Source organism: Carettochelys insculpta, chromosome 10, assembly GCF_033958435.1.
Source record: "Carettochelys insculpta isolate YL-2023 chromosome 10, ASM3395843v1, whole genome shotgun sequence".
NCBI classification, from domain to species: domain Eukaryota; kingdom Metazoa; phylum Chordata; order Testudines; family Carettochelyidae; genus Carettochelys; species Carettochelys insculpta.
The window spans coordinates 4,886,447-4,913,991 of NC_134146.1; the positions used below are offsets into that span (position 1 = coordinate 4,886,447).

The following is a 27,545-nucleotide window of genomic DNA, read 5'->3' on the forward strand; positions in this document are numbered from 1 at the left end:
GGTCAACTTAACCACAGTAGAGCAGAAGGGCCAGTAATGGTGTTAATCATGGAACACAACTGAGAGACGTTTCATGGATAAGCCAAAATCATCTTGGTTTTCTTTAAGTCTGATTATCTATGAAAGCACTGGTGGAGGTTACGGTACAAAAGAAAAATGTTATCTAACAACTAAAATACTGCTCTATTCAAATTAACTAGACCACTGAAAGGGAGCTCTCCCCTTTCACAGAGTCACAAGGACTCTGCATTACACGTCGACCCTCTCCAGTCTGGCATTCTCTAGTTCAGCAACATCTGTAATCCGGCACTTCTGTTTTCATTCGGGCTTTTTCTGTGGTGATATGTGCCAGTACTGTGTATTGGCACCTCCTTGCCAGTGTTCCTACATCTGGGGCTGCTGGCAGGGATCAGCATCCCACCTGGCTCCCAGAGCCCCTCGCTGGCCCCGCAGCAGAGCAGGGACCCAGGAGCCGGAGCCCCTGCAGGCCCCACAGCAACTTGACTAGGAGCTGGAGCCCTCACTGACCCCCTCTGGCAGCCCCAGCCATGGGAACCAGTGGGAGAGGATGTGGGGGGAAGGAGAGGAAAAGACAAGGTGCCACACTATTATTTATTTAACCAGACGACCACTTACCACGGAAGTGGCCAAATTTCCCATGGTCCCATAAAGTTTGTTCACAGCCTCCTGTGCTGGCTCTCGGTATTCCTTGCCCAAATGCCTTCTAAGAGCCCAGTAAGCAGTTGAAGTGTTGGTAATGTGCTAGACAACATTGACCTCCTGCAGTCCAGCAAATTTTCTCATTCAGCAACAGTCAGATGCCAGACTAGAGAGATTCAACCTGTAGTTGTTTTGCATGCTGAGGACTCAAGTTATGTGAAGCATAAAACCTCATGTTTGTTTCCTGAATCTGAGTTAGGGTCTATGGTCCTAGATTTATTAAGTAATATTATTAAGTATAATAAAGTAATGTTTATCAGTATCACTTCCCCATCGGATATTCCATTTCAATTCTGCCAGCTGCAGACTGGATGTGATCATGGTCTCTAAAAACATTACCACTAATATACTGCCAGCACATACAACTAAAACAAAAGGACAATCAAAGTCCTAACAATGAAAACCACATTTGCTACTGTCTGCCTGTCCACAGCTGGCAGCAGTATTGTTCTGAACTCACCAGCAGAGCCCAGTAGTGACCACCTTCTAGGCAGTGCACACACTGGCCCGTGCCCAATAAAGCAGCCCACTGGAGTTAGCAGGGAGGGAGGATTTAAGGAAGTTTTTCACTCCCACATCTTTTCCCATACCTTTTCAAAGCAGCCTGGACAGAAATTCACATTTTTACAGAGGCAAAGGAATGGTTTGAAAAGGTGTTTTGTTTTCTTTTGTTTTCTTTTTTTAATAACTTCTTTCATCGCCTTCACTGTCAAACAGCTGAGCCTTTCTGCTCTCACTAGAATACCTACAAATATGTACAGGTGATATCGGCATGCTAAAAACCACTTCACACACACCTATGGCCTTATCTACCCACTCATCCATCCTCAGAGGATTTCACTGGCATTCCAGACACATGATCAGCCTAAAACAACCCCCGCAATGAAGGTTGAGGACCAGGGTTCAGACAGCTCATACTCCTGTGGCAGGAGGAGGAGCAGAAGTAGAGAGAAGAGAGCTGGAGAAGAAATGGCCACTGCCTATGCTTTCCTGACATTTTCTTTTGCTCACCTGTGATTGCATTAGGAAGATCTTTGAGGGCACCTATATAAATGATGAACTCAACTTGTTTATTTATGATCACTCTCACCCTCTTTGGAAACCAGTGGGGGAGTACTAAGGAACCTGCTCCCCACATGGAAGTAGGGGTGGGGGAGACGTACATGGAACATTGGTCCTTCTGGGTAAAAGGATATGTTTTTTTGAAGCGGCTGTGACAACCCCAAGACCTTCCTCCCCTTCATTTGTACTTAGAGAAGCATTTTCAAGTCTCTAGTGGCAGGAATTAGGGACTTATCCTCCCAAAATTCAAGACTGAGTCCTTCTGAAGAGTTAGGGCAATAGGCAAATCCCTTATACTGTGGGACGCCCCACACACCCAAGTGCTGTGGGTTGTATACAGCAGGACCGAAAGCCACTGCAGTCCTGGGGGCAAAGGGGCAGGGGGGGCAGCTCCACAGTCCCTGAAGGGGCAGATCCTTGGATGGAAGGGACACAGTGAAGGACAGTCTGCTCTCAGTGCCATCCAGAACATGGCACTGCCCCCACACCTCTCAGAAGCAGCTGCGACAGCTGGGAACACCAGACCCCCCATGCACTTGCCCCCTTTGCCTCTCCCTGTTGGCAGGCCTGGGTCTATACACTCAGTGCTTGATTAAGCGGTATTTTGAATGAAAGAATGACAAAGTGCCTGGGTCCCAGAGATGGAACAGAACAAGCTCAAATTGCAAGTCTTGTAGCTGGTTTTCTGAAAGGTTCTGGCTGTTCCTGTTCCGCCAGCAAAGGTGGCGGCACCAAAGGCTGCACCACCTGTTCTCTCCTTGCATATTTTCTCTCAGATTTAATTATGTTACCGGAAAGGAAGAAATCTGTTACATGAAGGATTCTGAGAGAATCTCTTAAAGCTGCTGTTCTCCAGTAATCCTGAGGAGCTTAGCCAGTACAGTCCTGTGGAGGCAGAGAAATCTGCCTTGACCTTGGAGACAGCACTGAGATACTGTCACTACGACTGACCTTCAAAACTTTACCTCCCATTGTCTCGTGACATATGGCAAAGCCTTCTAGAGAAGGCTAGTGGCTGTGACTCAGGCGTGAGTGTCCACTGTTCTAATCTTTTCATTTCAATAAAGCATTTAGTGAAAGAACTAATTCCAGATCAAAGCAATGGGAAAGCTGTGTGAGCACTGGAACCTTTGAAGAGACCCAAAGCTAGCCCTCCCGGCCAGCTCAGCTGCTGGTCTAATTTGCCCTTCCCTCTTTCCTTCAGCAACAGCTATTTACCTTCTGCTGTCTGCAGCACAGAAGCAGCTTTCCTCCTGAGTGACTGGCACAGTCACTTGCTGCCTCTCCACTATATTCACAGGGGGTCTCTGTGGCAGTGCTCCTGTTCCAAACCCTCCCACCTACTGTTCTCCTCCTCCCCAAACACGGACATGGCTCTAGCTCTCAGAAGTTCTTTATATAGTTTGTATGAAAATGTTCATCCCCTTCACTACTGAAAACATTTTGTCTGACATCCTGTGTTACAGGCAAGGCAGATTTCCACCCAAAACATGTCAACACAATGCTAACATTTATAACTACAGATGCACCCGTAGCATCTCAGTCACATGGTGCCTCAGTTGAGGCAGCATTAAAAGCAGTTACACACCTGTCACCGGAGGTTCTTCGAGATGTGTGGTTCGCATCTGTCTTACCCACACATCCAGAGCCAGAGAATTTGAAAGTAGTGTCCGTTCACATATGTGCCTTCGCTCACCCCATGTCTCCATCCAAAAGGATAAAGGGGCAGCCAAGTTACTTAGGAAATTCAATAGTACCTAACCCTAGAACTCTGGTTAGGGGCTTTGAAGGGGGAAAAAAAACTGAAAAAATAAATGCTGTATTGGTGCTTTGCCCTGTAACTCAAAACTCCTGAACAGAACCTGAACCATGTTCTAATTGGATAGGAGTTTACTCCTGCTTCAAAATATTACAACATAAAACTTATTGAACTGCCCTGTATGGCTTGCAAATTTTAGAATGAAATCCACCTACTGTAAACTGTACATATATCAATGTATTATAACAGACCCAATTTATTTATTTTAGATTCCAGATGCTATTTAAGGAGTCTAACCTATCTGTGACAATGAGATATTTGGGCAAGAAGCCATATGATACAGTGTTGGGCAAAAGCTAATTGGATGCAGGGTTTTGAGAAGGAACAAAACCCCAGGAAACAACATTTCTCATTACAATCAAATCTTTGCAGTGACAGTGCTTCTCCCCCAAGGGTCTCAGATGAAAACACAAAAACTTGACAAGACTAATGAGAAGCAGGAACTACACTCACTTTATTGATAGGCAATCTGCAACAGACAGGTCAAGTCATCTCTTGAAGGTTACACAGTAAGGCAGCAACAGAACTGGACAAAGAACTCTCCAGTCCCGATTCTAACTTTAGCTCTACTGTACGCTGCCTTTGGAAGCAATTTTGTAAAACACTGCAGTATAACGAAATTCAAAGGGTTAATTTTTCATGCTCTCACCTTGAGCAAGATGTCCACAATTCTTTGCTGATACTCCACTGCTTGCTTGTCATTTTTAAAGTCTTCAAAAGTCTGCATTAGAGAAAAGAATTTGTTGCACAATATTCTTTGAAAAGCATCTTCCCGAGTTGTCAGAGTTACTCTCATAAACAGAAGAATGAGCAAAAGACTTTGTGAAAAGCATGTCAAGGGTGCTTTCACACTCCCTGTGAGCAAGCTTCTTTACCACCACCTTTCAAGATCCAAATGTCCCCGTGGATTTGTCTTCTTTTGTTGGCCTGCTTAAGTGAGTCTAAGGCACCTGATACTTTGCTAACAGGACAAGCAGACTGCCCGAATAAAACAAGTGCAGTGGGAAGGGAAAGAAGTGAAGGCAAGAGAAAATATGAATGAGAAAATGTTAATACAGGTTGAACTTTTCTCATACAGTACCCCTGTGACCTGACTGCTGCCAGATGAGAGAATTTGCCAAAGCATGGGACGTCAATATTGTCAAGCATATCACCAACACTTCTGCTCCTTACTGGGCTCTTAGAAGACTTTTGGGGTAAATTACAGCTAAACAACAGCATAGAGCACTGAGAGCTAGGACTGGTAGCAGTAAGCAAATTTTATGGGACCACGGGAAGCTTGGCCACTCCCATAAGAGGTTGTCCAGCTAACTAAAATCATGGATGTTGCTGGACAAGAGAGATCTGGATTAGAGAGGTTCAACCTGTATGAAAACATTCATCTGTTGAGGGATAAGCCTGAGAATGGTTATTTTCATCCCATCTGCAATGGCTTGATGAGAATAATCAACCCAGTGCACTCCAAAGTTAAGGTTTTAAAGCCAGAAGGGACCATTTTGGTCACCTAGCCCACTCTCCTGTAAAATACAGGCCAGGGAATGCCACCACAGGTACATCTACATAAAAGTTTACCACTCACAGCTGCTCTGGGTCAGCTGATTCAGGCTTGCTGGGCTCAGGCTGCAGGGCTGAGAGAGTGCTGTGCAGAATGTGTGGGCTTGGGCTGGAGCCTGAGCTCTGGAATCCCAGGACCCAGAGTAGATGAACGCCCGGGGATTCCTGTACCAAGCCCATATGTTTTGGTTTAGCTTGCGTATGTCTTTCAGAAAGACAGAATTTGAGACTGTGCAACAATGACAGATGAACAGATCACTTCCCCTTCATCCACCACCATTCTTTGCAGAACTTAAATTGCCTCTTACCAGCGCCAGAACATTAAGGAATTCTCTGGTGTCAAAGTGCAGCAATGTACGAATGTATGGGTAGACTTCTTCATCTGCAGATGCCTCAGAGGAGTGGAGACGGATAAGAAATTCAAACACCTGCAATGAATATTTAGATAAATATTGAAAATTTTCCATCATTTTGCCCCATTGTCACTGCCTGAATGCTTGAAGAAAGATTTCTGAACTCCTCTAAAAACACAAAGTACAAGTTAATAGGACACTCAAGTAGCAATGGTTCTAAGTAGTGTAGGATGAACATACTGCACAGTATGCTGGTACTGAGCTCCATATGCCATTGTGAAAGTTTACCTTACAGCATAAATTCAACAAGTAAGCAGCATCACTATGCAAAAATGCAGGTAAGTTTAAAATCTCATATGATTTCTTAAAAGCTCTTACACAAGTGACAATTACTTTACCACAGCCTAGTGGCATCAGTAGAGATCCTCTTTGTATGCTCCCCTCCTGATTAATTCAGGCCAGGAGCAAAAATGATTACAGCCAACATTTTCAGAGCTGAGTGTCTAGCTTTAGGCACTTGGACACATATTTAGACATCTAAATAATTGGTCTATGCCATCTTCTGAGAGATGTACAAACAATAACCTTCGCAACTGCCCATCAGTAGATAAGCTGGTGTTATTCCCCCTTAATAGAATGAAAGTCTGGATAACAGACAAGTGGAACAACTTGGCCTAGCTCACACAACAAATCAGCAGAAAAACTGAGATTTTCATTCCTGTACCCTGACGACGAGTGCAGCAAACTGTATTTAGCATTAGAAAACATATGACTTTGGAACGTCTTTTCTGAATTCCTTCATAGCAGTTGGAATCAAGTTAGATCTTTAACAGGACAAAGCTATTCACATTTGCAGCAGAATCTTTCAACAAGAACAAATGTTCAGAGGAAAAAACAAAAAACACAAAACCTTACTCAGACATTGCCAGTGGGTCAGACTATTGGACATGAAGTGTCCAAGAATGGAAAAGTACCTGAGGATCAGCTCTCCCCTTCACATCCAACAGTACAAATACTGGGGCAACTTAGGACCAAAACAGCAATTCCAAGCCAGGGGGAGAACAATTATACACATTTAATTACAACTAGTGAACTGAGAAAGAGAGTTTATACTGAGATACTTCTAAAGGTATCCTACTAAATGTCAGGCTGACTGACACTGGGTGTCCAGCTTAAGTCTGAAAGGGTGGGGGATAAAGAGCAAATAACTGGTCTATAAATCTTATAAGTTGCCTGAGTCCCTTCTTCCCCAGATACAGCTTGTGGAGAGTGTATTGACTCACTGAAGAAGGATCGGCTCTTTTGTCTTATTAGTCAGAAATACGAGCTTGGATTCACCTTGCTACCTTCCCCAGGGTATAAAGGAAAAAGGGTATGATGGTTCTCACAGCCTCTGGCTTTACTGGGATTCTCATGGATTGTGCCAGACTCCTTAGGATTTTTAACATTAGGGTGGAAAGAAAGCAGGTGACTTTCTGGGAAATGCAGTATTACTTTCCAGGGATCAGTCACAGAATTCTTGCAACTGAAATGCGTATTCCATGAATCAGTAGAGAGAGAGCCCAGAATTTAAAGATCTTTGTGGTGCATGGACACTGCACTGAGAGGGTCACTTCAGGGTTTGACCAGAGCCCACATTACAGTGTTTGGCTTCCAAAAAAGAAATCTGCAGAGGCACAAGATTTACAAGTGAAAGTCTAAAGGTTCACAGGTGGGTCTCCCGCAGGACTGTGCCCTATCAATTGTGGCGATATGTCTCAGGAGATTAGCTTCTCAACCAAATGAAATCCCAACTGTGAAGAAACGCATATGCTTTATTTTTCCTGTTTTTTGTACAGTTTCTTGTCAGTGCCATGGGGTGCAACTTCAACCAGTGTGTTGTACAGTATGCCTCAGAAATGGAGGTTTGCTGATGACCCTGGACAAAATATTATGATTGTTCTTTCACAAGTTTACAACTGAACATTGACTTAGTACAGCTTTGAAACATTACTGCACGTCAGAAAAATGCCGCTTTCCTTTTTTTTTAGTAGTTTACATTTAGCACAGTACTGTACTGTGTTTGGTTTTTTGGGTGTTTTTTTTTTCCTTGTTTGACCTTTGCTATTGCATGATGGTTTACATCTGGTTCTACATGAAGCGTGATTGACTGCTCAGTTCTTAACTCTGAGGTTCACAACTCAGAAGTTCTACTGTATACTCAGTAGACTGACTACTCCCTAGGTTCAAGGGAGCCGTCCACATGCAAGCTTAAGTAGCCTATAGTAATGACTGGTGTTTGTCAGGTCCCAGGCTGCTAAATGAAGGCCTTGATTGGGGTGAAGTAACAGACCTTAAGCCAGAAAGCCCTCTTGTACTGGAAGTGTTCACATTATGCCAAGTTCCAAGAACCAGAGTTACAGAGGTTAACCTAGACTTGTTGGACTATCCTGTCACTACCACTTTGGATCTAATCGGAAGAAGCCAAATTGCAAAATTAGTGAGGGAACTGAAACTAGCCTGAAACAGAGAAGAAAAATCCCCTCTGCCTCAGCATAAAGGTTTGGCCTGTCTCCAAGTGCTATGGAGAGGGGAGTAACTCAGTGTGCAGACTGCTGAGTGACAAAAGCGAAAGACACCCTAAGCTGGGCAAGGTGTTGAAGATGCAGATACAGCATCTGGAAGGGATGCCAAAGGTGAAGGAGAAACAAGTGGAAGTGCTGAAGGAGAAAGGTGCAGTAATGGGAGCACTAAGCTGCAGAGTTTAAAAGGCACATACGGTTATTGGGGGAAACCAGAAATCTGTGACTGCATCAGTGAAGGCAAAAGAGGCCTTGGGTATAAGCAAAGGTTTTAGCAACAGGGATAGAGAGGAAGGGGCACTGAAGGTTCTACTGCCAAGGGCATTAACATACCCATTTCTGCAGCTGAGTTTATCCATGTGGGACAAAAAGCCCACTGAAGTACAGGGTAACTAGCTAACTGCCCAAACAGACAATCCTACTGAACCTGAAACAGAGAAAAAAAATTCCCTCTGCCCCAGCATAAAGGTTTGGCCTGTCTCCAAGTGCTATGGAGACAGGAGTAACTCAGTCTGCAGCAACTGAGTGCCTTTGTATTCAATAGCTTAAACACACTTTGGAAGTGCACTAAGGTAAATTGCTATAAGAGCACAGTAAGAGCCTCCGCACGGGAAGTTAGAATGGAATAGTGAACTTTAAATTAACACCCTATTTTACTGTGCACTAAATTCCCCATATAGATAAGCCCTGAATCAGTTCAGTCCTTGTGTTGTCAATAAAGTACTATTCAGGAACACTGCATCCACTCACTACATATAGCTATCCTTACACCGCACTTCAAGGATCCTGAGAGGTCAACTATAATGAAAACTCAAAACCTAGAACTTTTCCATCTTGAATTTCCATACTCCCATGCTGCCTGAAGTCACCAAAATCTGACTAGGGACTGAACTGAGGACTGCATGTTTTCCCATTTTTCTAGGAAGGAAGAGAAATAATAAGCTCACTTATTAGCCTTTTTCAAACAGCTGTGTGATAATACAAGATGGGTTATAAATTCACAGGGCTGCAGATATCTAAGCTACAGTACACCTACCCAATTGGTAAAAAGTAGGCGAGAAGACAAAGTGATCTTTCATCTCTTATCTACAGTCCTGCAACATCTGCTTCATTCCCTATGACAAAAGTGTCCTTCCAAACTAATACCCACCTGATTTTTAACCAAGGGCACCAGATCTTCTGGAATATCACCCAATGGATAAGCACGACCTGCTAAACAACAGCTGTGGGGGGGGGAGGGGGGGAAAAAAAAAAAAAAGCAAACAGTTAATACAACGCACTGACCCTGCTATCTCCCCATTCTAAACAGACCTGAAAGGCACTTCTACTTTTTATTGTTTCATAGCTGCCTAGTCTTCTCTATGTATTCTTGGAAAAAAAAAAAAAATCAATTTTTCATATCAAAGCACAAACCCTGATAAGCATGTATCCTCAACAACTGTGCCACATGGGAATCCCACTTTTTTGCATAAATATATTACCAGTTAGCACTGGACTGTGGCACAAGAAACAGAAGAGGCACTGGGACTGAGAAGGTAAACAGGATTTTTCATATGTGTATATTTTGTGCAGCCTTTAGAGCAACACCAAATTCAGATTCACTAGAATCTGACATCACTTGTTCAGATTCAAGAAGCAGGGACTGGGTATGAATCACTTGTGATGGGATGATCACCCCACACAACGGCTGGAATGGCTAAAATGGCCAGGTTGGCCAATTAACTCCAGAGGCTGCACCTGGGAAGCCAGCAAGCAGGGAAATGATCAGAAGCACACTCAACTGAAGGGGCCTGTATAAGCCAGGAAGCTGACAACAGAGGAGGTGGCAGGGAAATCACTCCCTTGGAGAAAGGACATGTGACTGGAGCTAAGGACCAGTAACTTGTAGTTACTTTTTGGGATGAGGGAGCATGGCTGGGAACCCCATAGGAGGCAGAGAGCCAAAGGGGTATGTAAGGCTCAGGGAGTAAAAGCAGCAAAGCGTGGGGTAGGTCAAAGTATAGCTGCTGATGAAAAAGGTCCCTGAGATGGGAACTGAAGTAGAAGGAAGGCCCAGGTTTCCCTACCAGCTGCTGAGAGAGTGGCACTGGCAGGGCAGTGAGCAGGCCGATTGCCTAAGCCCATTTGTCAAGAGGGACTTTGATACACAAGAAGGGGAAAACGTGCAGTGACTTAGCTGGGGATTGAATCACGGAAGAGCTGGCTGCGGATCCTGGAATAAAAAGGGTCTTAAGTAAAAGATGAGAGGGCAATGGAAGAAAAACTTTGCTGGGAAGGGTGCATGGGGGTGGTGCACACAACACCTGGAAGAGCTAATCCCTAGGACGGCCAGCAGGCAACATCACTAGTGTCCTGTGATACCACTATTGGCAATAACCACAGAATGGCACTGGGGAGAGGGGCATAGAGTTTAGGCTAGGAGGGCCCACCAAATCATCTAGTCCAGCCTCCTGTATTCTACAGGCCACCAGAACCTGCACCAATGACTGAAATACTACAATCTACAGTATTACAGGACAGTAGACTATCACTATTATTAAACCTTAAGTACGTGGCTCTGCACTTGTACCACTGAACTGCATTTCATCCCATTTATGTTACTCCAATCTTCAATACCATACACATTCTCCTGTACAATATTACAATCCTTCCTTGTACTGATGATGCCTCCCAACTTTGTATTATCGTAGAACGATCAACAGAGGAAACAATTTAGCACAACAAGCAGAACCCACCGAGGTTGCCACCATGAATGGTCACAAATGGATTTCTGGGCTCTGATGCCCTGGGGCAGGAGCACACACTGCTGCAGGGGGTGTGGAATAAGGCATCACTACCAAATCTCAATAAATGAAGTCAAAAACAGTGTAACACAATGAAGTCTGAGTCAGCAGCACCCAAGGTCTAATCCCATCTGTGCTACTTGGTGTGCGGCCATGGGGTAACCTCCATTACATGCTTTGTAAAACTAGGTATTGCCACCTTTCACAGATATTACAATAATGTATTCTGAGCTCCTGCACGACACAGAATTCTACGTGCCAGACATTACAGGAGCATCAAGAGGATTAATACACATGCAGCAATCTCAACATAAATACTCTGGAAGTATCTTACCTTATGTATACAAGGAGCTTGTTCCCCATAACCACCTTTTCATCTAAGGCGACAAAGAAGTCTTGTTACCTTTTATCCCAACCACCAGACACCTGGATAGGGATCTAATCTTTGTTAACTAAAAAGGAAAATCTCATTTACTTGATAGTTTATTTTACTCATGACAAAAGCAGTGTCAGGACCATCTCATGGGATTTTTCCATTCACTGTAATGTCACATATTTGCAACATGTCTGAGTGATAAAGGACAGCATCCCAACAACTGCCTGAAGCCAGTTTAAAGAAGATGTATTTCTAGCCTGTTCAAAGTCTGGAGTCCTAAACATTAACACCTTATCCTTCCCACCTCCCTAAATCAGAAGTGATGAGAGACCAGTTAAATTTATGATCAAAGACAGCAGAAACCATCAGACAGTATCAAAGCTGTAAGATCTGAAAGCGGAGGGAATCTCTGCCTCACAGGCTGAATCCGCTCACTGCTTATTTCACCCATCCCACAACAAATCCCTGTGCGGTGGGCCAAGAGCCCTGAGCATTGGTGTCCCCACACACAGCCTGAGTCAGGGTGTGCCTGCCCATGCAGCTTCCATTGGCCAGGAACCATCTGCAGGTGGTGGCAGCTCCTGCAGGCAGGGATGGTGCACACTGCACAGAGCTACCTGCCCACATTATGGCAGCTTCTCTAGGAGGTGCAAGGCCAGGGCATGGAGAGGATCCTGCTTTAGTTCCACTGTGCTGCCAAATGGGAGCTGCCTGAGTGAGCAGCTGGAGTCCACACCTCAAACCCCAAGATCCCTTGTGCACGAGAACCTGCATCCTCCCCCTGAAACCATGACCAAGGTCCCTCCCAGCCCATGCACATCAACTCCACAGCCCTCCCCAAAGTTGGAACCCCTCCTGCGCCTACACCCCAAATCCCTTGCCCCAGTCCAGTGCTCCCACTGACTTCACAGGACCACATACACCCGCATCCTATGCCCCAGGTCAGAATTCCCTCCCAGGCCCCACACTCCAACCCCCTGCCTCTGACCCAAGCCTGATCCCACACTCCAAACTCCTTGGTCTTAGTCTACAGCCACCTCCTGCACCCTGACCCTTCTTTTCTGGTGCGCACCCTAGAGCCTAGTGGAAACCCTGAGCCTTTGCTTCCCCCCATGGGGATCTGTGTGGCCCACAACTAATTTTTTTCTCTAGGCCATTGGCCCCCAACAGAAGAACGGTTCCCCATCCATCTTAAAAACAAGCATTCTGTACCTGTGAGAGACTTCCCAGCACTAAGAGGAGGAGAAATGACTTTGAATAATTTCTGCAACAGTGAAAAAAGAAAATTTCAACATTGTTGATAATTGTTATACATCACATCATTGTAAGTGCCAACAAAATGGTTAGCAATGTGCACACAAGGTGTCAGTCCCTGCCTCCACAGAGCCTATAGCCTGAAAGGAACGCAAAGCCAAAGGACATGTCCGAGAACATGAAATAGTCCATGACCAAATGAAAGCAGTGCCTGCTTTCTAAGCTGGATTAATTAAGAAGTTACCTCTGGCCAAGAAAAGGCAAGGTATGCTCTCTCACCAAGTTTTACCACAAAAGGTGGCATGGGAAGAATGGCTTGTGCAAAACCTCCTTAAATATATGCCAGAGAGGAAGCTGAGTTAGTCTGTATCTTCAAAAACAACAAGTAGTCCTGTGGCATCTTATAGACGAACAGATATTTTGGAGCATGAGCTTTCGCAGGCAAAGACCCGCTTCATCAGATGCTTGAGTTGGGGATTTCTCCTCTCTCAATGTTCACAGCTCCACATTAACCGCCAATAATGGGCCACATCCACCCTGACTGAATAGACCTTGTCAACTCTGTCCCTCCCCTTGACTGAGACTCTTTAATTCCTCCTCTGAAACCCTCTCACTCATGCATCTGATGAAGCAGCTCTCTGATCACGAAAGCTAATGCTCCTAAGTATCTGTTAATCTTAAGGTGCCACAGGACTTCTTGTTGTTTTTAAATAAACTTGTGTCAGGAAAGCACTTTCCCCCATCTGTGGATTCTGTATTCATCTAAGAGAGAGGAGCCTTTGCCAAACGAAACTTCATAGGTCCCTTAGGTAAAGGCTTCCCTCTAGTGGTACTTAGCTGCTTCCCAGGAATCTTGAGAGCACATGAAAAGAGAGGCCAGCTGGCAAGCTCTAGACTGCAATGAGCACAAGGAGCCACAGAGGCAAGATAAGCAACAGTACCAAGGAGCAATGAGGAAGCACTGCTGATCAGTCCTGCTTCCCAAGTAGCGTTCCCACTAATTTTTCCCATCTTTGAAAGTTACGACTTTCACTGTGTGCACCAATAGGAAAGATGTGTGACATCAATTGGTGCACATAAAATTCACGTGGCAGGAGAAGGACCAAGAGGTTCCATGTGTGTGAGAGGACTCAGAACTGGGGTGAAGGCTATGGGATGGGGCTGGGGCTGAGGGGTGTGTGCGCGGGAGAGGGTACAGGTTCTGGGCTGGGTGTTGGGGTGAGGCCAGAGATGAGAGCTTTGGGATGCAAGAAGGTGTTTAGGGCTGAGGCAGGCTTCAAGGTAAGGCCTGGGGTTGGAGCTCTGGCTTGTGACAGGTGCTAGGAAAAACACAAGGAGATGGATGGATTAAAGGGTGACATTAGGTACCACAAACAGGTCACGACTAGCCTTCCTACCTCCATCGGACTAATGAAATCATTCATTCCGCTGTTGTACACGTAGATCATGGCATCGTACAGATGATTTTCCCAGCAGAGGAGAACTACCTGCATGGGAACAAAGATTGCCTCAAATGTAGAGAATCGTTGTACAGTACACACTAACAGCTTCCATTAGCCTATCAATTTCCCTTCCTGTGTTCAACCAAAGACAGTTTGGACTGCAGTACTTATCCTAGCTGGCTGCAGAAAAGTAGCAGCTTGTGGGTTTTTTGGAGGGTGGGGTGAGAGGGGTACAAAGTCACAAGTATGAACTTGCCATATGCATAACTCTGCCAATCCACCAGGGAGGGGGAAAATTGATCTGATTTAAGCCTCTGCTCTGCACATCTGAAATGCACAAGCCCATAACCTGTCTCAGGTACCGGTATAAGAAAGCCAGGTTGTCCCAATTCCTCACAGCCTTGAGCTCTGGAGCAAAGGACCTGAAGTCAGTTTGCCAAATGTCCTGGCTTTTGTTGAGTAAGTGCACGCCCACCGGCCAGGCCCAACTCAGTGGTGCCCACCACTCTGTAGGTTGAACATATTTCAAAAAAGTCAAGTCACCACACTGCATAGCTTGAAGACTCTCTGACCTGGTCTGCTCCCTTTACAGCCCCGCCTTACTTGGGGCACCGAGCAGCCTGTGAGTCAGTGTATTTGACTCTGATATCCTGGGACAGGGGGCACGTCAGGAGTGGCTGCAGCTAAAGCATGCTACATTTTGGCTGGCACTGCCTGCCTTATACAATGCCACAGGTGCGTATTAAACAGTTTCAAGTCAGAGCCACATCCAGGTTGCTGTAACTAGTCCCAGAGCAAAGAATGATGGGGCAGTGACTGGCGTCTGCTTCTTAGGTTTTCACTTCTACTAGGCTGCCCTGGAGCAGAGAGGATGAAGGGAACCATCCTTTGCTATGTGTGACCCTAGCCCAAGAGCAAACCAGCTGAGCTTCTTTATAGCTCTCTGTCAGCTTCCACCGACTAGCAGGAAAGCAGACAATGGAGTGGCCAAAACGACCCTTCTCCCTGCCTTTGTAATGAGTAAATGCAGAAAGGACAGTAGTCATGAGTGCTTCCAGCTCATGTCAGAGCTGCTCTTGGAGCTCAAGGGGAGGCACATGGATGGTCAAGGGCTTGTAGTGATGCTCCACTTCAAATGCTGGGGCTGAAAAGAAAGAGGCTGAAGTGCATTAATCTTATTTTCTTTTCAACTCACACTTCAAGGAATCTGTGTGGTCCCCCAGTCCACAAATGCCCTAAACAATACACATATTACAGTAATTTAATTGAACTCATATGGTTAAAAGGGTGTGGTGTGCAGTTTCCCTAAAATGCTGTTGCTGTCTGCATTAAATTCTACCTTCAGTTACTGACTAAAGACAATGGTGTTTAAGGATAATAAGGTCTAGAAGACTTTGGCCTGAACAATTTTTATTCTTGGTGACATTAGGAAAGGATGAAGGAACGTGGCTAAAATTCCAAAACCCAGGTGGAATTTGCTGGACCAGCAGTTATAAAGAGGGATGTTTACAAGGAGTTCCCTGGATTATGCAGACTCCCATTTTGTACCTCAGAGCTGCCTCTTGTACAGATGAAGTCCACAAATAGATTAATAGATTTCAAGGTCAGAAAGAGAAAACAGTTACTAACCTGTTCCCCAATGTGTATTCTACATGCCATTCCAATTCAGATGTGCATATGCTCAGTGTGCCAGAATCAGAGATTTTTCCCTTAATGGTATTTGTCAGGGCAGCTCATGCAATCTCCACTGCCTTATGCTGCTGTATGATGGTACAAAGGGCAGAGCCATCTGACCTTGTTCTGTTCCTGTTTACTGGACAGACTCATGTAGAGGGGAAGGAGAGCTGTTCAGGAAACAGACATGTACAACACCTCACAATACAATAGAAGTTTAACTGGTTTGTAACTATCTTTTCTTCAAGTGACAGCACATATCCATTTCTCTCAGTTTGACTCACAAGCCATTACATCAGGTGGTAGGTTTCAGTGTCCACCTGAACAATAACCGACAGACCACTCAACCAAATCTGGCATCATCTCTAGAATGCCGAGATACAACAATGAATTGTAAAAGGTGAATGCCAACAACCAAGTTTCAGCAATACAAATGTCTCTTACAGCTACCACACCTAGTCAAGCTGCAAAATTCTACAGTTCTGTCTTGAAGGCACAAATTAACAGTGTCAGAGGAGAGGAATGTAGGATCAAGTTCAGGACAACATTCTTCAGCTTGAGACTGGGAAGCTTTTTATTCCAGCTGGAACTGACATGAACAGCTGCTGGGAGGATGACCTGAACAACCTAATTCTATTCAAATAAAGTTCCAGAAGACTGGAAGGAGGCTAGTATTCTGTATTTCAAAGAGGGTGAGCCAGCTAACCACCGAACTGGACGGAGCAGCCGCAGTCCCCAGTGTGCCGCAAGCAGGGCTTCTCCAGCCCATCTGGAAGAGCCCCAATCTACAGCCCCCCTAGCTCCTCCCCCAGCCATTTAATCAGTTCAATGTAGCGTTAAACCACTTAACCAATAACAGTAAACAGGATTTTACAACCCTACGCTGAAGCCTCTCACTCTGACTAAGGTAAATTCCCTCAGTAGGGAGGTCCTACATAGTCTGTTGGAACTCCTGTAAGAGATCCAAAAACCAAAACCAAAACCAACATCTGCACACTATTTCTGCTGATTCTATTTTGCCCGGGCTGACAAATCCACCCCATCTAACACAGCTGGAAGACAGGTCCTACCTAGCAGCCTGCTCTCTTCCACAGTGGCCTGGAACTCCAGCCTCACATTCTCTGGCAAACTGTTCAAACCCCAGAGAATAAAAATGTATCTAGCCAAAAAGGCATACTAGTCAGTCAGAGATACAAAAATGCAGGCTAGCGATAGAATAAAGCTTTCATGGAAAAATGCCTGTCTCTTTTGCTTCTTGATTTTCTGTGGGAGAAAGAGACCATCCCTAGTGTTCAATTCTGTTTTCTGTCAAGAGAAGCAGAGGACCTGATGGAGAGCATTAGCAATGTTGATAGCCCTGAGAAGGGTCAAAGTACCTTTACTGCTGGTGGCCAAGAGAATCAAGTAGAGATGATGGCATTTGCCACAACAATCTTGCAGACTCCACAATTGCTTCATTTATAGGCAGAAGACTTGGAAAGGTCGTAATGATGCCAGTACTTCCACCAACATATAGAACTCTCTTGAACTACTATGATTAGGGATGTTAATGGCTAATTGGTTTAGGCTGGAGCACCCTACTTCCATGGACACGGGTTTGCTCTAGTCCTGCAAGGCTGCTGCAGGCCAGCCAGAGTAGTGCCTGTCTGCAGCGACTGGGGAAGGCAGCTGGGGGAGGGTGTGGGCTGGAGCATTCCTGCCCACAGCGTGCCTGAGGATCAGAGAGCAGCTGGAGAGAGACAGACTGGCCTCTGCTGGATAGTGACACAGTCTCACCTCCCTGGCCATTTTGGTGCAGGACTCGAAGTCTTTGCATATTTGACACCAGTCCCAGACTTGACACTAACCAAGGCATTTAAGGCACTTAAAATGAGTGTCACTCACTGGCTGATTTCTTCCTGATTGTGCAAGGTTGAAAGTCCAGAGACAGAGGCATGCTCTGGAACTTGGCATCAATATGTAAAAACAATCAGGAACTGGCATGCTAAGAAAAACGACCAATGAAACTTACACTAAAGCACTATCCAGTTATGCAATGAGTAGTAGTAACCATATACCAGAGGAGAAACACTCACCTGAAGGGAAATCATGAACAAATTAACATGTTCCAACTATCTATAATGGGAGGCAAGAACTGAGGACAGTCCGGATTGGATTGCCCTTTATAACAAAGCACAGAAGCATGAGGCAACAGAGGTTACGTGTGCTGCCCCAAGAGATACCAAACAAGGTTCCCTCTAGTTTTAATTCTTCCATATGTAGAACAAATTTTGTTATGTGCACCAAGGCATGTGGAAAGTGCACCGCAATAGAACACGCTGCTGGCTATGGGCGCCCTGCTAATCAGCTGAGAAGCACCTGAATCTCTCCTGGGCAGCTACCCAAGCACTCGGTTTACAGCGAACGCTGCTGCCGGTGGAAAGTTTCTGGCTCTGGTGTACTGCACACACACACACCTGAAGTGGAACGGACATAGGCAATCTCTCAAAGAGCCACTGTTTAACACTGGCTAGTCACCTGCTGTATGTCTAGGCTGGTGATATCCATATGCACAATGCAGGCCTCCATGTCCTCCATTAGGTTCTTATCTTGGTAGTGAAGCAGCAAGTCTTTCATCACTTGAGCAGTCATTCCCATCAACTTGTCACTTAAAATGTAAGGCTCCAGGCACTCCAGAAAAACACCCTTTGCCACTGAATTTTCACTCAATTTGTCATACATCTGGCCGAACAGAAGATCACTAAGAGGGAGGTGACAATTACTTGTTAAAATAGATTACTCTGTTAAACGTTATAACGACCTGCTTGCTATACAAATCCAAAAGAGTACAGCATTCTTAGCTTAATAACTGGAAACCCCATTTAATGCCAGTGGAGAAGCAGTTCAACGTTTTACACATTTGTCATCTGTAGCCTAGAATGAAAGCTAGTGGAGGCAGCTCTATAGTCCACCACTGCATCATTGTGGTAGTTAGGCCCGCCGACAGCAGAGGAGGGGAAGAGAGGAGCACCAAAGAGGCAGCTGCCCCAGGCCCCTTTGAAGTGCTGTGGTCCACTGCTCTGCACGGTTGGGAACAGGGGCCAGGACTAAGGGCTGACTGCCCTTGGCCACACCTCTTGCACCCTTAGTTCCACTCCCTCCAGGAGCACAGAGCTGGGCACCCCTCCCACTTTGCTCCAGGGTCCACAGTGACTCTTGACCCCATTGGTGGTTCTGCTCCTAGCCATACACCATGAAATGATGTCAGTCACATGCTGTTAGGGAGGCACAGAGGGCAAAGTCTACCAAAGGGTGTGTCGGTATGGGGGGGCATGGGGTACTTGACCATGCCAACACCCGCCCCAGTCTGCAGGCAGCAAAGCACTGGATTCCTTGTGAAGCTCTTCTCCGTTCTGAGCGGCAAGATCCAAATGATGAGCAGAGCTGCCTCCCCAGCCATACCTTGAGAAGGGTCCCTCTTGTCACCCTAAGTAATTAGCAAGGCCCCAGCTGGTCAGCACTGGGAGGTAGGCCCTGGACTTTCACCACACTACACCCCTGCTCAAGCATTCATTACCCCATCCTCTGTTTGTATTTTGTTCTTTTTTTTGTTTCATACTGTGATTACATCACAGTTTAGTACTGTGCAATCACTGAACAGAGAGGCTACATCCAACACTAGAAGCTGGTAAAAACAGCTTCTTCGAAGAACAGTGAAAAGGAGATAAAGTGCCTCCCAACAGTCAGAGCAGTGCTAGGTCCACACATAGTTTCTGTACATGTGTAACTATTAATGGTTAATGTGATTTTAACCCAATAGTTATAACCAGCACAACTACAGGGGTAGATACATCTATACAAATATAAAAGCCATATTCCCCTTCCCTATAGAATAAAACAGGTCAGTATAAGCACTTTCACATCATTTGAACTGGGTCCACACTAGGGAGTTGTATTGTTTTGGCTAGACTGGTGTAGTTAGATGCTACAACTAATTTGTTGATGAGCTCTAATACACATTTAACATTCAGGAAAAGTCCTGAAGTATAACAGGGACAAGGACTAGTAGACCTAAGAAATTTTTCCAAGTTTATCTCATCTAATTTTTGGAGTTGTAAGAGTGACAGTTACACTAGATAAGGTTAAAAAAATTAGCGGTGATACATCTTCCCTGTTTTACTGCATAACTGGCTTGGAGAGGAGGAGGAAGGTTAAAGGAAACTTCCCCATTTGGCATGTTATTCCATAACTGCAAGCTATCAGTTTCTAATACCTGTTCTGCTTACTACAAGACAGCACATACATGACTACATGGCACACCAGCCTGATCTGTAATTGCAATTCCTATAGCTTCTTTAATCTGACAGACAAGCATGCAAACTCTCACTTACGTTCGTTGAAGTAAAAGGCAATAATCGACTAGAACTGGTACCATATCCTGTAGAAAGACCGTGAAAATGCATACCATCAAATGGCATATTATCAAAACAGCACAAAAAAAGTCAACAGCATAATCAAGAAGCAGACAGCTCACACATTTTGACCATTGCCCGATTACCACGATTTTCCTGGACAAAAGATACATTTATACAGCTGTCACTCCTCTACAAAGACACCCAAGTCACAGGTCTTTCCAAATTCTAGCCATAAGGGGGAAAAAACCTTATTTTAGTACAGCAGCCAGCAGATTTAGGAGTGCTGTTGTAGACAACACAGACAAAATGTGACAAAGATGTAACAATTGTAGAGAGGGAGTAAGAGGACAAAAGATGACAGCAACAAGCATTTTACTTTGTGGGTTTTAAGATTTTTAAAAATTTTTTATTATTGATGAGTGGATGACAGGGGATTTGGGCTCAGCTATACACAGGGAGAATAAAGAGACAGTGGCCAGTGGATTTGTTTTGGACTCACTTGGCAACGGGATTTTCAGAAAAAAGATTTCTGACAGAGCTGGACAAGAGTTAATTCGAGGAAAAATTTGAGCGGCAGTCTGAATTATTCTGGTGCCCCCACGTAATAATACTGTGAACCCAGGCATCTGAGGGGATTGGATGTAGTAGCATACAGGCGGCAGCTAATCTTCTGGTCCATAAATGTTCTGATGTAGGAGTTGGCAGACAGAATATAACATTTTGGAACATAAAAAGTATCCAATATTCTCCTGGTTCAGTGGATGAGGTAACAGGTGGTAAAGCCTCCACCGAACAGGTGCTAAAAGCTCTCTACTGAGAGTTCTAGGAACCCCTGTTTTCTCTGGAATACCTGAGAAAACCAAGTCTAGAGCTCACTCTCTTGTACCATGTTCAGCACACCTTTCACTTTTTCCACAGGAAGTACATTCCATTGTGAACCCCTCAAGTCTCTGCCGGGGAACCCAGAATTCCACAAATTCAGCTCTGCGCACTGCTCACCTTGACATACTCAAGCTCTACCTCTCTAGCCAGGATCAAATTAAGGTTTACTTATGCCATTTTTCAAAGAGGTTCAACTTTTAAAAGAACGGATAACAAAATGTAACAACTTTGAAAGCAGATTTTAATGAAGCCTCACAAAGGCTACATCAGTGCAGGCTGGAGACTTCATCCAGAGAATTAGAAAAGTTGAGTAATTTTCTCAACATTGTTCCAAGAGCTCCCAGATTCTAGAAGACCTGTTTAACACCACAGCATTTCGGCTCTGGAATATTCCAAAAACGAGCCCGAAAACGGGAATATGGAACTCTCAAGCTGTTGTATGGTGCTGGTCTATGAAGGGTCTCTAAATATACACAGTGGGTAAGGGGGACGGGGGTCAGTCAATTTTTTGACAATGAGAACAGCCATATTTGAATTAAGAATACTTGGTAGTAGCTAATACCTATTCTCCTCTAGAAATCACACATTTCATGAGCATCTCAAGATCACTTAAAAACTACTACATGAACTCTATGACTCTTAGAAAAGCTACGGTTTTATCAAAAACTACAAAGTTTTGTCCATCTGAAGTGCGGTACCTGAAAGTGCTGCTCCATAACTTGGATTTTTCCCTGGTCAGGACATTTCTTCAAAGTTCGGTCAGCGTAATGCAAGAGGATTTCAACCATCTACATGAGAAGTTAACAGTGAGCAATCTTACATATCATTATCAGCAAGGCCAGTAGTGCAGAGTATCACCTTATTAACATTGCCTAATGTTTCTCATTATAAGAGCTTGTTTTCAGTTGATTATAAATCTTTGCCAAACTGTTACAGATTGATATGTACCTCAGACTGAATTTTTAATTTCCCCCACCCCAAAATTTCACCAAAATGGTTCAGCCATTTCCAATAATGAAGTTGGGGGAAATGCATTTTGCTAGGTTAAAAAATTCAAACAAGTTCTTTGAAAAGCTCTAGTGCCCTATGCTCCAGCCTGTTAGGCATGTTAGTGACAATGTAGGATTCAGGCCTGTATCTGCCTGTTTGATTTTGTTACTCTTATCAATAGATTCTTATACTAATGTGTGTGAACAAGGGACACCTAGTCAGATGGGTTTGTTATTACTACAAGAAAGAGATAAGAAACAGAGCAAAGCTTAAGTGTCATAAGGTATGGCAGGAAAAAAAATGTATGACCATGTACTGCGAGGATCCCTGGGTCTTCACTCTAACCAAGCTCAAGCAGTTAGAAGGGACAATGGGGAATTGGGGATGGGGGGGCGGGGAAAACACTAAAAGACAAAGAAAAGCCCAGCCTTGGCCAGAGCCCACCCACACTCATTGTATCCCTCCCACAGGGCACAAAAGAGATGGGATGTAGATCCCAGACTCATCCTTCCAAAACAGAACAACACTGTAAGTTGTAAGGGGTGTTAATAGGACATGCATTGCAGATATAATTTGGGCCTACAAAGGACAGACAGAATGGAGAACAAGGACACAGGCAAGTCCTTGAAGCATCAGAGCAGAGAACAGAACTCTGGGAGCACAGACACTCTGCTGGTGCATAGCACTATAGATAATAAACATCTCCTGGCCTGCATCTCAGACGTCTAGTCTTCTGCTATCGTCTGCAAGACAAGAACCAGGGGAGGGGAGAGGCAAAGCCCCTAAACACAGCCTAAGGGTGCAGCACCTGAGCCAGAACCTTTCTGAAAACAGTCCTAATGGCAGCTGGAGTCAAGAGCATTCTGTTTCCTCTGACAAGATTTCAGGTTAGAACAGAGCCTTGTGATGGTCACACAGTTAAGGGGTGCTCATCCTATCTAAAAAATCCTACTTTTGCTCTTCCAAGGACATCTGAGTGTATAAAAACTTCGTATAGAATAAAAAGTGGCTGTCAATGTTTATTCTGCATGTCTGTCTTTTCTGGATTGTTGGTGCAGAAGTAGGAATGGGAAATGGATGACAGTCTAAGAATTTTTGATGGGGGGCCACTTCAAGATTTTGTATCAGAGGGGTAGCTATGTTAGCCTGTATCCACAAAACAATGAGAAATCCTGTGGCATCTTATAGATTAACAGACTTTTTGGAGCATAAGCTTTTGCAGGCAAAGACCCGCTTCGCCGGATGCATGACACCACAGTGTTTCATGACATGCATGTGACGAAGCAGGTCTATGCCCACAAAAGCTTATGCTCCGAAAAGTCTGTTAATCTACAAGATGCCCCAGGACTTCTCATCGTTTTTCGAGATTTTGGAAAGTAGTCAAGGATCACACTTTCCTATGGAGGGGGTATGGGATCTGAGATGGAGGTTGGGTACAGACGGGAGCTTGGGGTAGGGGACTGGGGTGCAGGAGAGGGTTTGGCATCCAAGAGTGAAGGAGGGTGTTGTGACCTGGGTTAGTGTTGGGGTGCTGGAAAGGACTCTGGTCTGGAAGAGGATTGTTGGTACATGGTCTGGGAGGCAGTTGGAGCGTGGTGCCAGAGTCAGGCTCTGGCCTGGATGCACTCATCTAAGCAGCTCTTGGCCAGCAGCACTGTGAAGCAGGCTTCCCTGCTGGCCAGCAGCCTCAGCCCACTGGCTGTTCCACGTGGCTCTTTACACTGGGAGGACGAGGGCTTCCTGCAGTACCTCTGCAGCCAGGAAAATCTCTCAGCTCCCACTTGACTAGATGGTTTCATGCGCTGCCTCCAACCCCAGAAAAACCTCTCAGCTCTTATTGGCCAAAAGCTGACCAATGGGAGCTGAGAAATTGTGCTGCACTATCCCCACTCTGTTCAAATCTCTCAGCTCCCATTGGCCAGTTTCCAGCCAATAGGTGCTGAGAGGTTTTGCTGACTTGGAGGCAGCACATGAAAACCAGTGACTGGAATCCGAGAGATTTTGCTGAGGGCTGGGGCAGTACCAGAAGCTCTCCCCTCTACAACCGTAGGGCTGCCACAGGCTGAAGAAAAAGGTTTGGTATGCCGCATCCAGCCCCATGGGCATATCTTGCCCACCCCGATCCACAACCTGATAGCTGAAGCAACAGACTCTACATTGAACAATATGTATGTTCCAAATGTAGCAGCTTCCTGGTTTGCTCAGCATAAATTAAAGTCATCTCTCCAATAAAAAAGGCTCCTCCTATTTACATCAAACTATTGTCTTAGACGTTCACTGTTTAAAACCACAGTGGAGATAGTTGGTTTGGGAAAACCTAGGTGCCTGTGAACAAAGGGATGTTCAGCAGCCTGAGGACAGGCTGAATATTTAGTTACCTATTGGCCTTTGTTGCAATTATTTCATTGTGCAATGCCTGCAAAAATAAGACTTGGAGCCCACTGGGCAATGGCACCTGGAAGTGATGATTCTGGAGATAAATGAACATTTAAGATATGCACTAGAAGTCAGGCTAGGTACAGACACGATAGCTGCCAATATAAAAGCGAAGTCTAATCCTGAAGGGTATGTACTGACTGTGGAACAAGACTCTAGTACCTGTGAAGTGCCAAGAGGCAGAAAAATGAGTTAAATTTGGGGCATGCTAGACACATCCTACAAGTAGCCTCTACCTGAAATATATGCACCGCCAGTGTGCCTGGTCGCTAGTTTATAGTCAGTGCTCCTAAAATAAAGCTCATGATTTTAAAAAAGCACACCCACTTAGGCACACCTACAGAGAGATTTCATAAGGAAATTCTTTCAAGAACCCCCTTAGGGTAAATTAAGAGTGACATCAATACATAAGAAATCGGGATTTGGAACTCACTCTGTCCGCAATAATAGCTTTTCGCTTATTGGTATCTCCAGACAGCCCTGTAAAGGAATATAAAGAAAAACAAAAACAAAGATTCCTTTTCATAATCTGCAAATGAAAGTGAAGATTCATTTATCATCTCTGAGTTGGGGGAGCTGAAAAGACTTAATTGTTGTAACACTCTAGATGGAGGTATCCAGAACACACCTAGACATATCTCATACAGACAGGCCCTTTTCATTAACAAATGAAACTTAACTTAGACTTCACTTTGAAGTATAATCTGTTTATTGATTGTGTCAGAAAAAAGATTTTCAAAAAGAACCCTCTTCTGATGCTGCCCCTTGCAATCAGGAGATTAAGTTTTAGATACCCAAGTCATTACTTGCATATTTATAATGCCTTAGATCAATTTTGTGAGGCATAATTATTAGTGTACAAATAAAATACTTTGAGATCTGTGCATAAAGTTAATTTACTGCATTGCAAGTATAAAATACATATATCGTAATATGAAATTCCTTTATATACTGAAAATTATGTGTAGAAACTGAAGTGTATGATTTTCATTTATTCAAGTACAGTAGAACATCAGAATTGTAACCAGAGCTATGAACTGACTGGTTAACCGGACATCACATTTGGAACCAGAAGTATGTAATCAGGTAACAGCAGAGGTGGAAAAAGCAAATAATATGCAATACAGTACTATTTCTAATAATATAAAGGAAATGTTTTAACACTTCTTTCATTTAAATTAAGATGATTCAAAGCAGCACTTTTTTCCATGGTAAAGTTTCTAAACTGTGTTAAGTCAATGTTCATGTATAAATTTTTGAGGGGAGGGTAGCATAACTTTCCACTCAGTTACGAACAACCACCATTCCCAAGGTCAACAAGAAGTCTTGTGGCACCTTATAGACTAACAGATATTTTGGAGCATAAGCTTTTGTGGGCAAAGACCCGCTTTATCAGATGCATGAGTGGGGACGTGGGGGGCGATTTCAGAGGAGTATTTAAAGAGTGGGGTCCCAGTAAAAGGGAGGGCCAGAGCTGACAAGGTCTGTTCAGCAAGGTGGAAATGGCCCAGTATCAACAGTATTTATCAAAAGAGGAAAAAACAAGTCTGATCAGACAGGGGGATGTGAGCCTTTTTCAGAGTCTAATGGGGAGCTATTAGCACCCAAAGCACAGAAACTGTCTTTGTAAGCTGCAAGCCACTCCCAGTCTCTGTTTAATCCATGGTTAATGGAGTCAAATTTGCAAATAACTGCAGCTCAGAGATTTCTCTCCATTTGATTTTTAAAAATTTTTTGCTTCAGAACTGTCACCCTTAAATCTGCCACTGTGCATCCAGGGAGATTGAAGTGTTCACCAACAGGCTTCTGTACATTACCGTTCCTGATGTCTGATTTATGTCCATTTATTCTTTACAGAGAGACTGTCCAGTCTGGCCAATGTAAATTGCAGTAGGGCATTGCTGGCAAATGATGGCATATATTATATTAGCAGATGTGCAGGTAAAGGAGCCCCTGATGGCATAGTTGGTATTAAGTCCTGTGATGATGTCGCTGGTGTAGCTATGTGAGCAGAGTTGGCAGCGAGGACTGTTGCAGGGTCTGGTTCCAGGCCTAGAGTCACTGGTTTGTGATTTGTAGTGGCTGGTGAGGATTTGTTTAAGGTTGGCAGGCTGTCTATAGGTGAGGACAGGCCTGCCTCCCAAGGTCTGAGAGAGTGAAAGATCATTTCCACCTTGCTGAATAGACCTTGTCAGCTCTGGCCCTCCCTCTTACTGGGACCCCACTCTTTAAATATCCCGCTGAAACCATGCCCCTCACCCCACTCATGTATCTGATGAAGCAGGTCTTTGCCCACGAAAGCTTATGCTCCAAAATATCTGTTAGTCTATAAGGTGCCACAAGACTTCTTGTTGTTTTCGAAGCTACAGACTAATGCGGCTACCTCTCTGATACTCATTCCCAAGGTATTCATAACACTGCAGTTTTATTGCATTACCAAAAGTCAAATATCAAAACAGCCACATTCTTTGCAGGAAAGTGAAAGCAGACAGAAGTAAATATCGCATAGCTCAGTTGGGGGAGATGGAAGGAGGCTTTGACTTAAAACAGACAATTATTAGGAAGACAGAAGACTTGACTAGGAAACTGCACAACTCCACAAAAGTCTGCCCAAGGTCCACACACTTTCATCATCCTAATCAAAGTCAGACAAGAGCTTCTTATTCTTCACTGATACAATTTTCACTTTAATTTCTTTTTAATTGCTTGTTTCTGTGTGCATGTGTGCCAAAGCTACTCCACTGCTTTAAAATTAACTTACCTACTACAGCCTTTGCTTTACCTTCATGAAAAGACCAGGCTAGAGCCAGGGCTTCAGTAAGAGAATCTTGTTTCAGAAGATGATCCACTCTCTAAAATGAGATGTACAAGCAATATGGGACTCCTTAAAATTCCAGAACAACAATCCTGCAAGCCAGTATTTCCCATCCTGTGGTTCATGATCCCTGGGCGCATCATGAAAGACAATTGTGTGGAAACCATTATCATCGGAAACAGCCACAACTTCTCAGGCTGCATCTATACTATGAGCTAAAATCAAATTTATTAAAATCACTGTCTTAACTCTGGGTTTTATCCATTCGATTTTGACCATCCTCACCTTCTCACATGCTCTCCACAAAATCGATTTATTGCTGCCACACCCAAGTAACTTAAATCAAGTGCTGCAGCAGTGTATTGTGGGAAAGTATCCCACAATTCCCTGGGCCTCATAGCATTCTGGCTATTTCCACTGGTGCAGCATG

General features: G+C 44.4%; 1 protein-coding gene across 5 annotated transcripts in view; it reads right to left on the reverse strand.

Moving 5' to 3' along the window:
* VPS8 (VPS8 subunit of CORVET complex) overlaps window positions 1–27,545 on the reverse strand; it is a 158,479-nt gene that overhangs the window by 67,915 nt on the left and 63,019 nt on the right. For all 5 annotated transcript variants that reach the window (XM_075004218.1, XM_075004217.1, XM_075004221.1 and 2 more), the window contains 11 exons: window positions 27,062–27,152; window positions 24,734–24,780; window positions 21,573–21,662; window positions 19,969–20,015; window positions 18,116–18,338; window positions 13,880–13,969; window positions 12,441–12,492; window positions 11,187–11,229; window positions 9,220–9,292; window positions 5,464–5,583; window positions 4,251–4,322 (listed from right to left, as the gene is read on the reverse strand). In XM_075004218.1, the coding sequence (XP_074860319.1) occupies window positions 4,251–4,322; window positions 5,464–5,583; window positions 9,220–9,292; window positions 11,187–11,229; window positions 12,441–12,492; window positions 13,880–13,969; window positions 18,116–18,338; window positions 19,969–20,015; window positions 21,573–21,662; window positions 24,734–24,780; window positions 27,062–27,152 (948 nt within the window). The remainder of the gene's footprint in view (window positions 1–4,250; window positions 4,323–5,463; window positions 5,584–9,219; window positions 9,293–11,186; window positions 11,230–12,440; window positions 12,493–13,879; window positions 13,970–18,115; window positions 18,339–19,968; window positions 20,016–21,572; window positions 21,663–24,733; window positions 24,781–27,061; window positions 27,153–27,545) is intronic.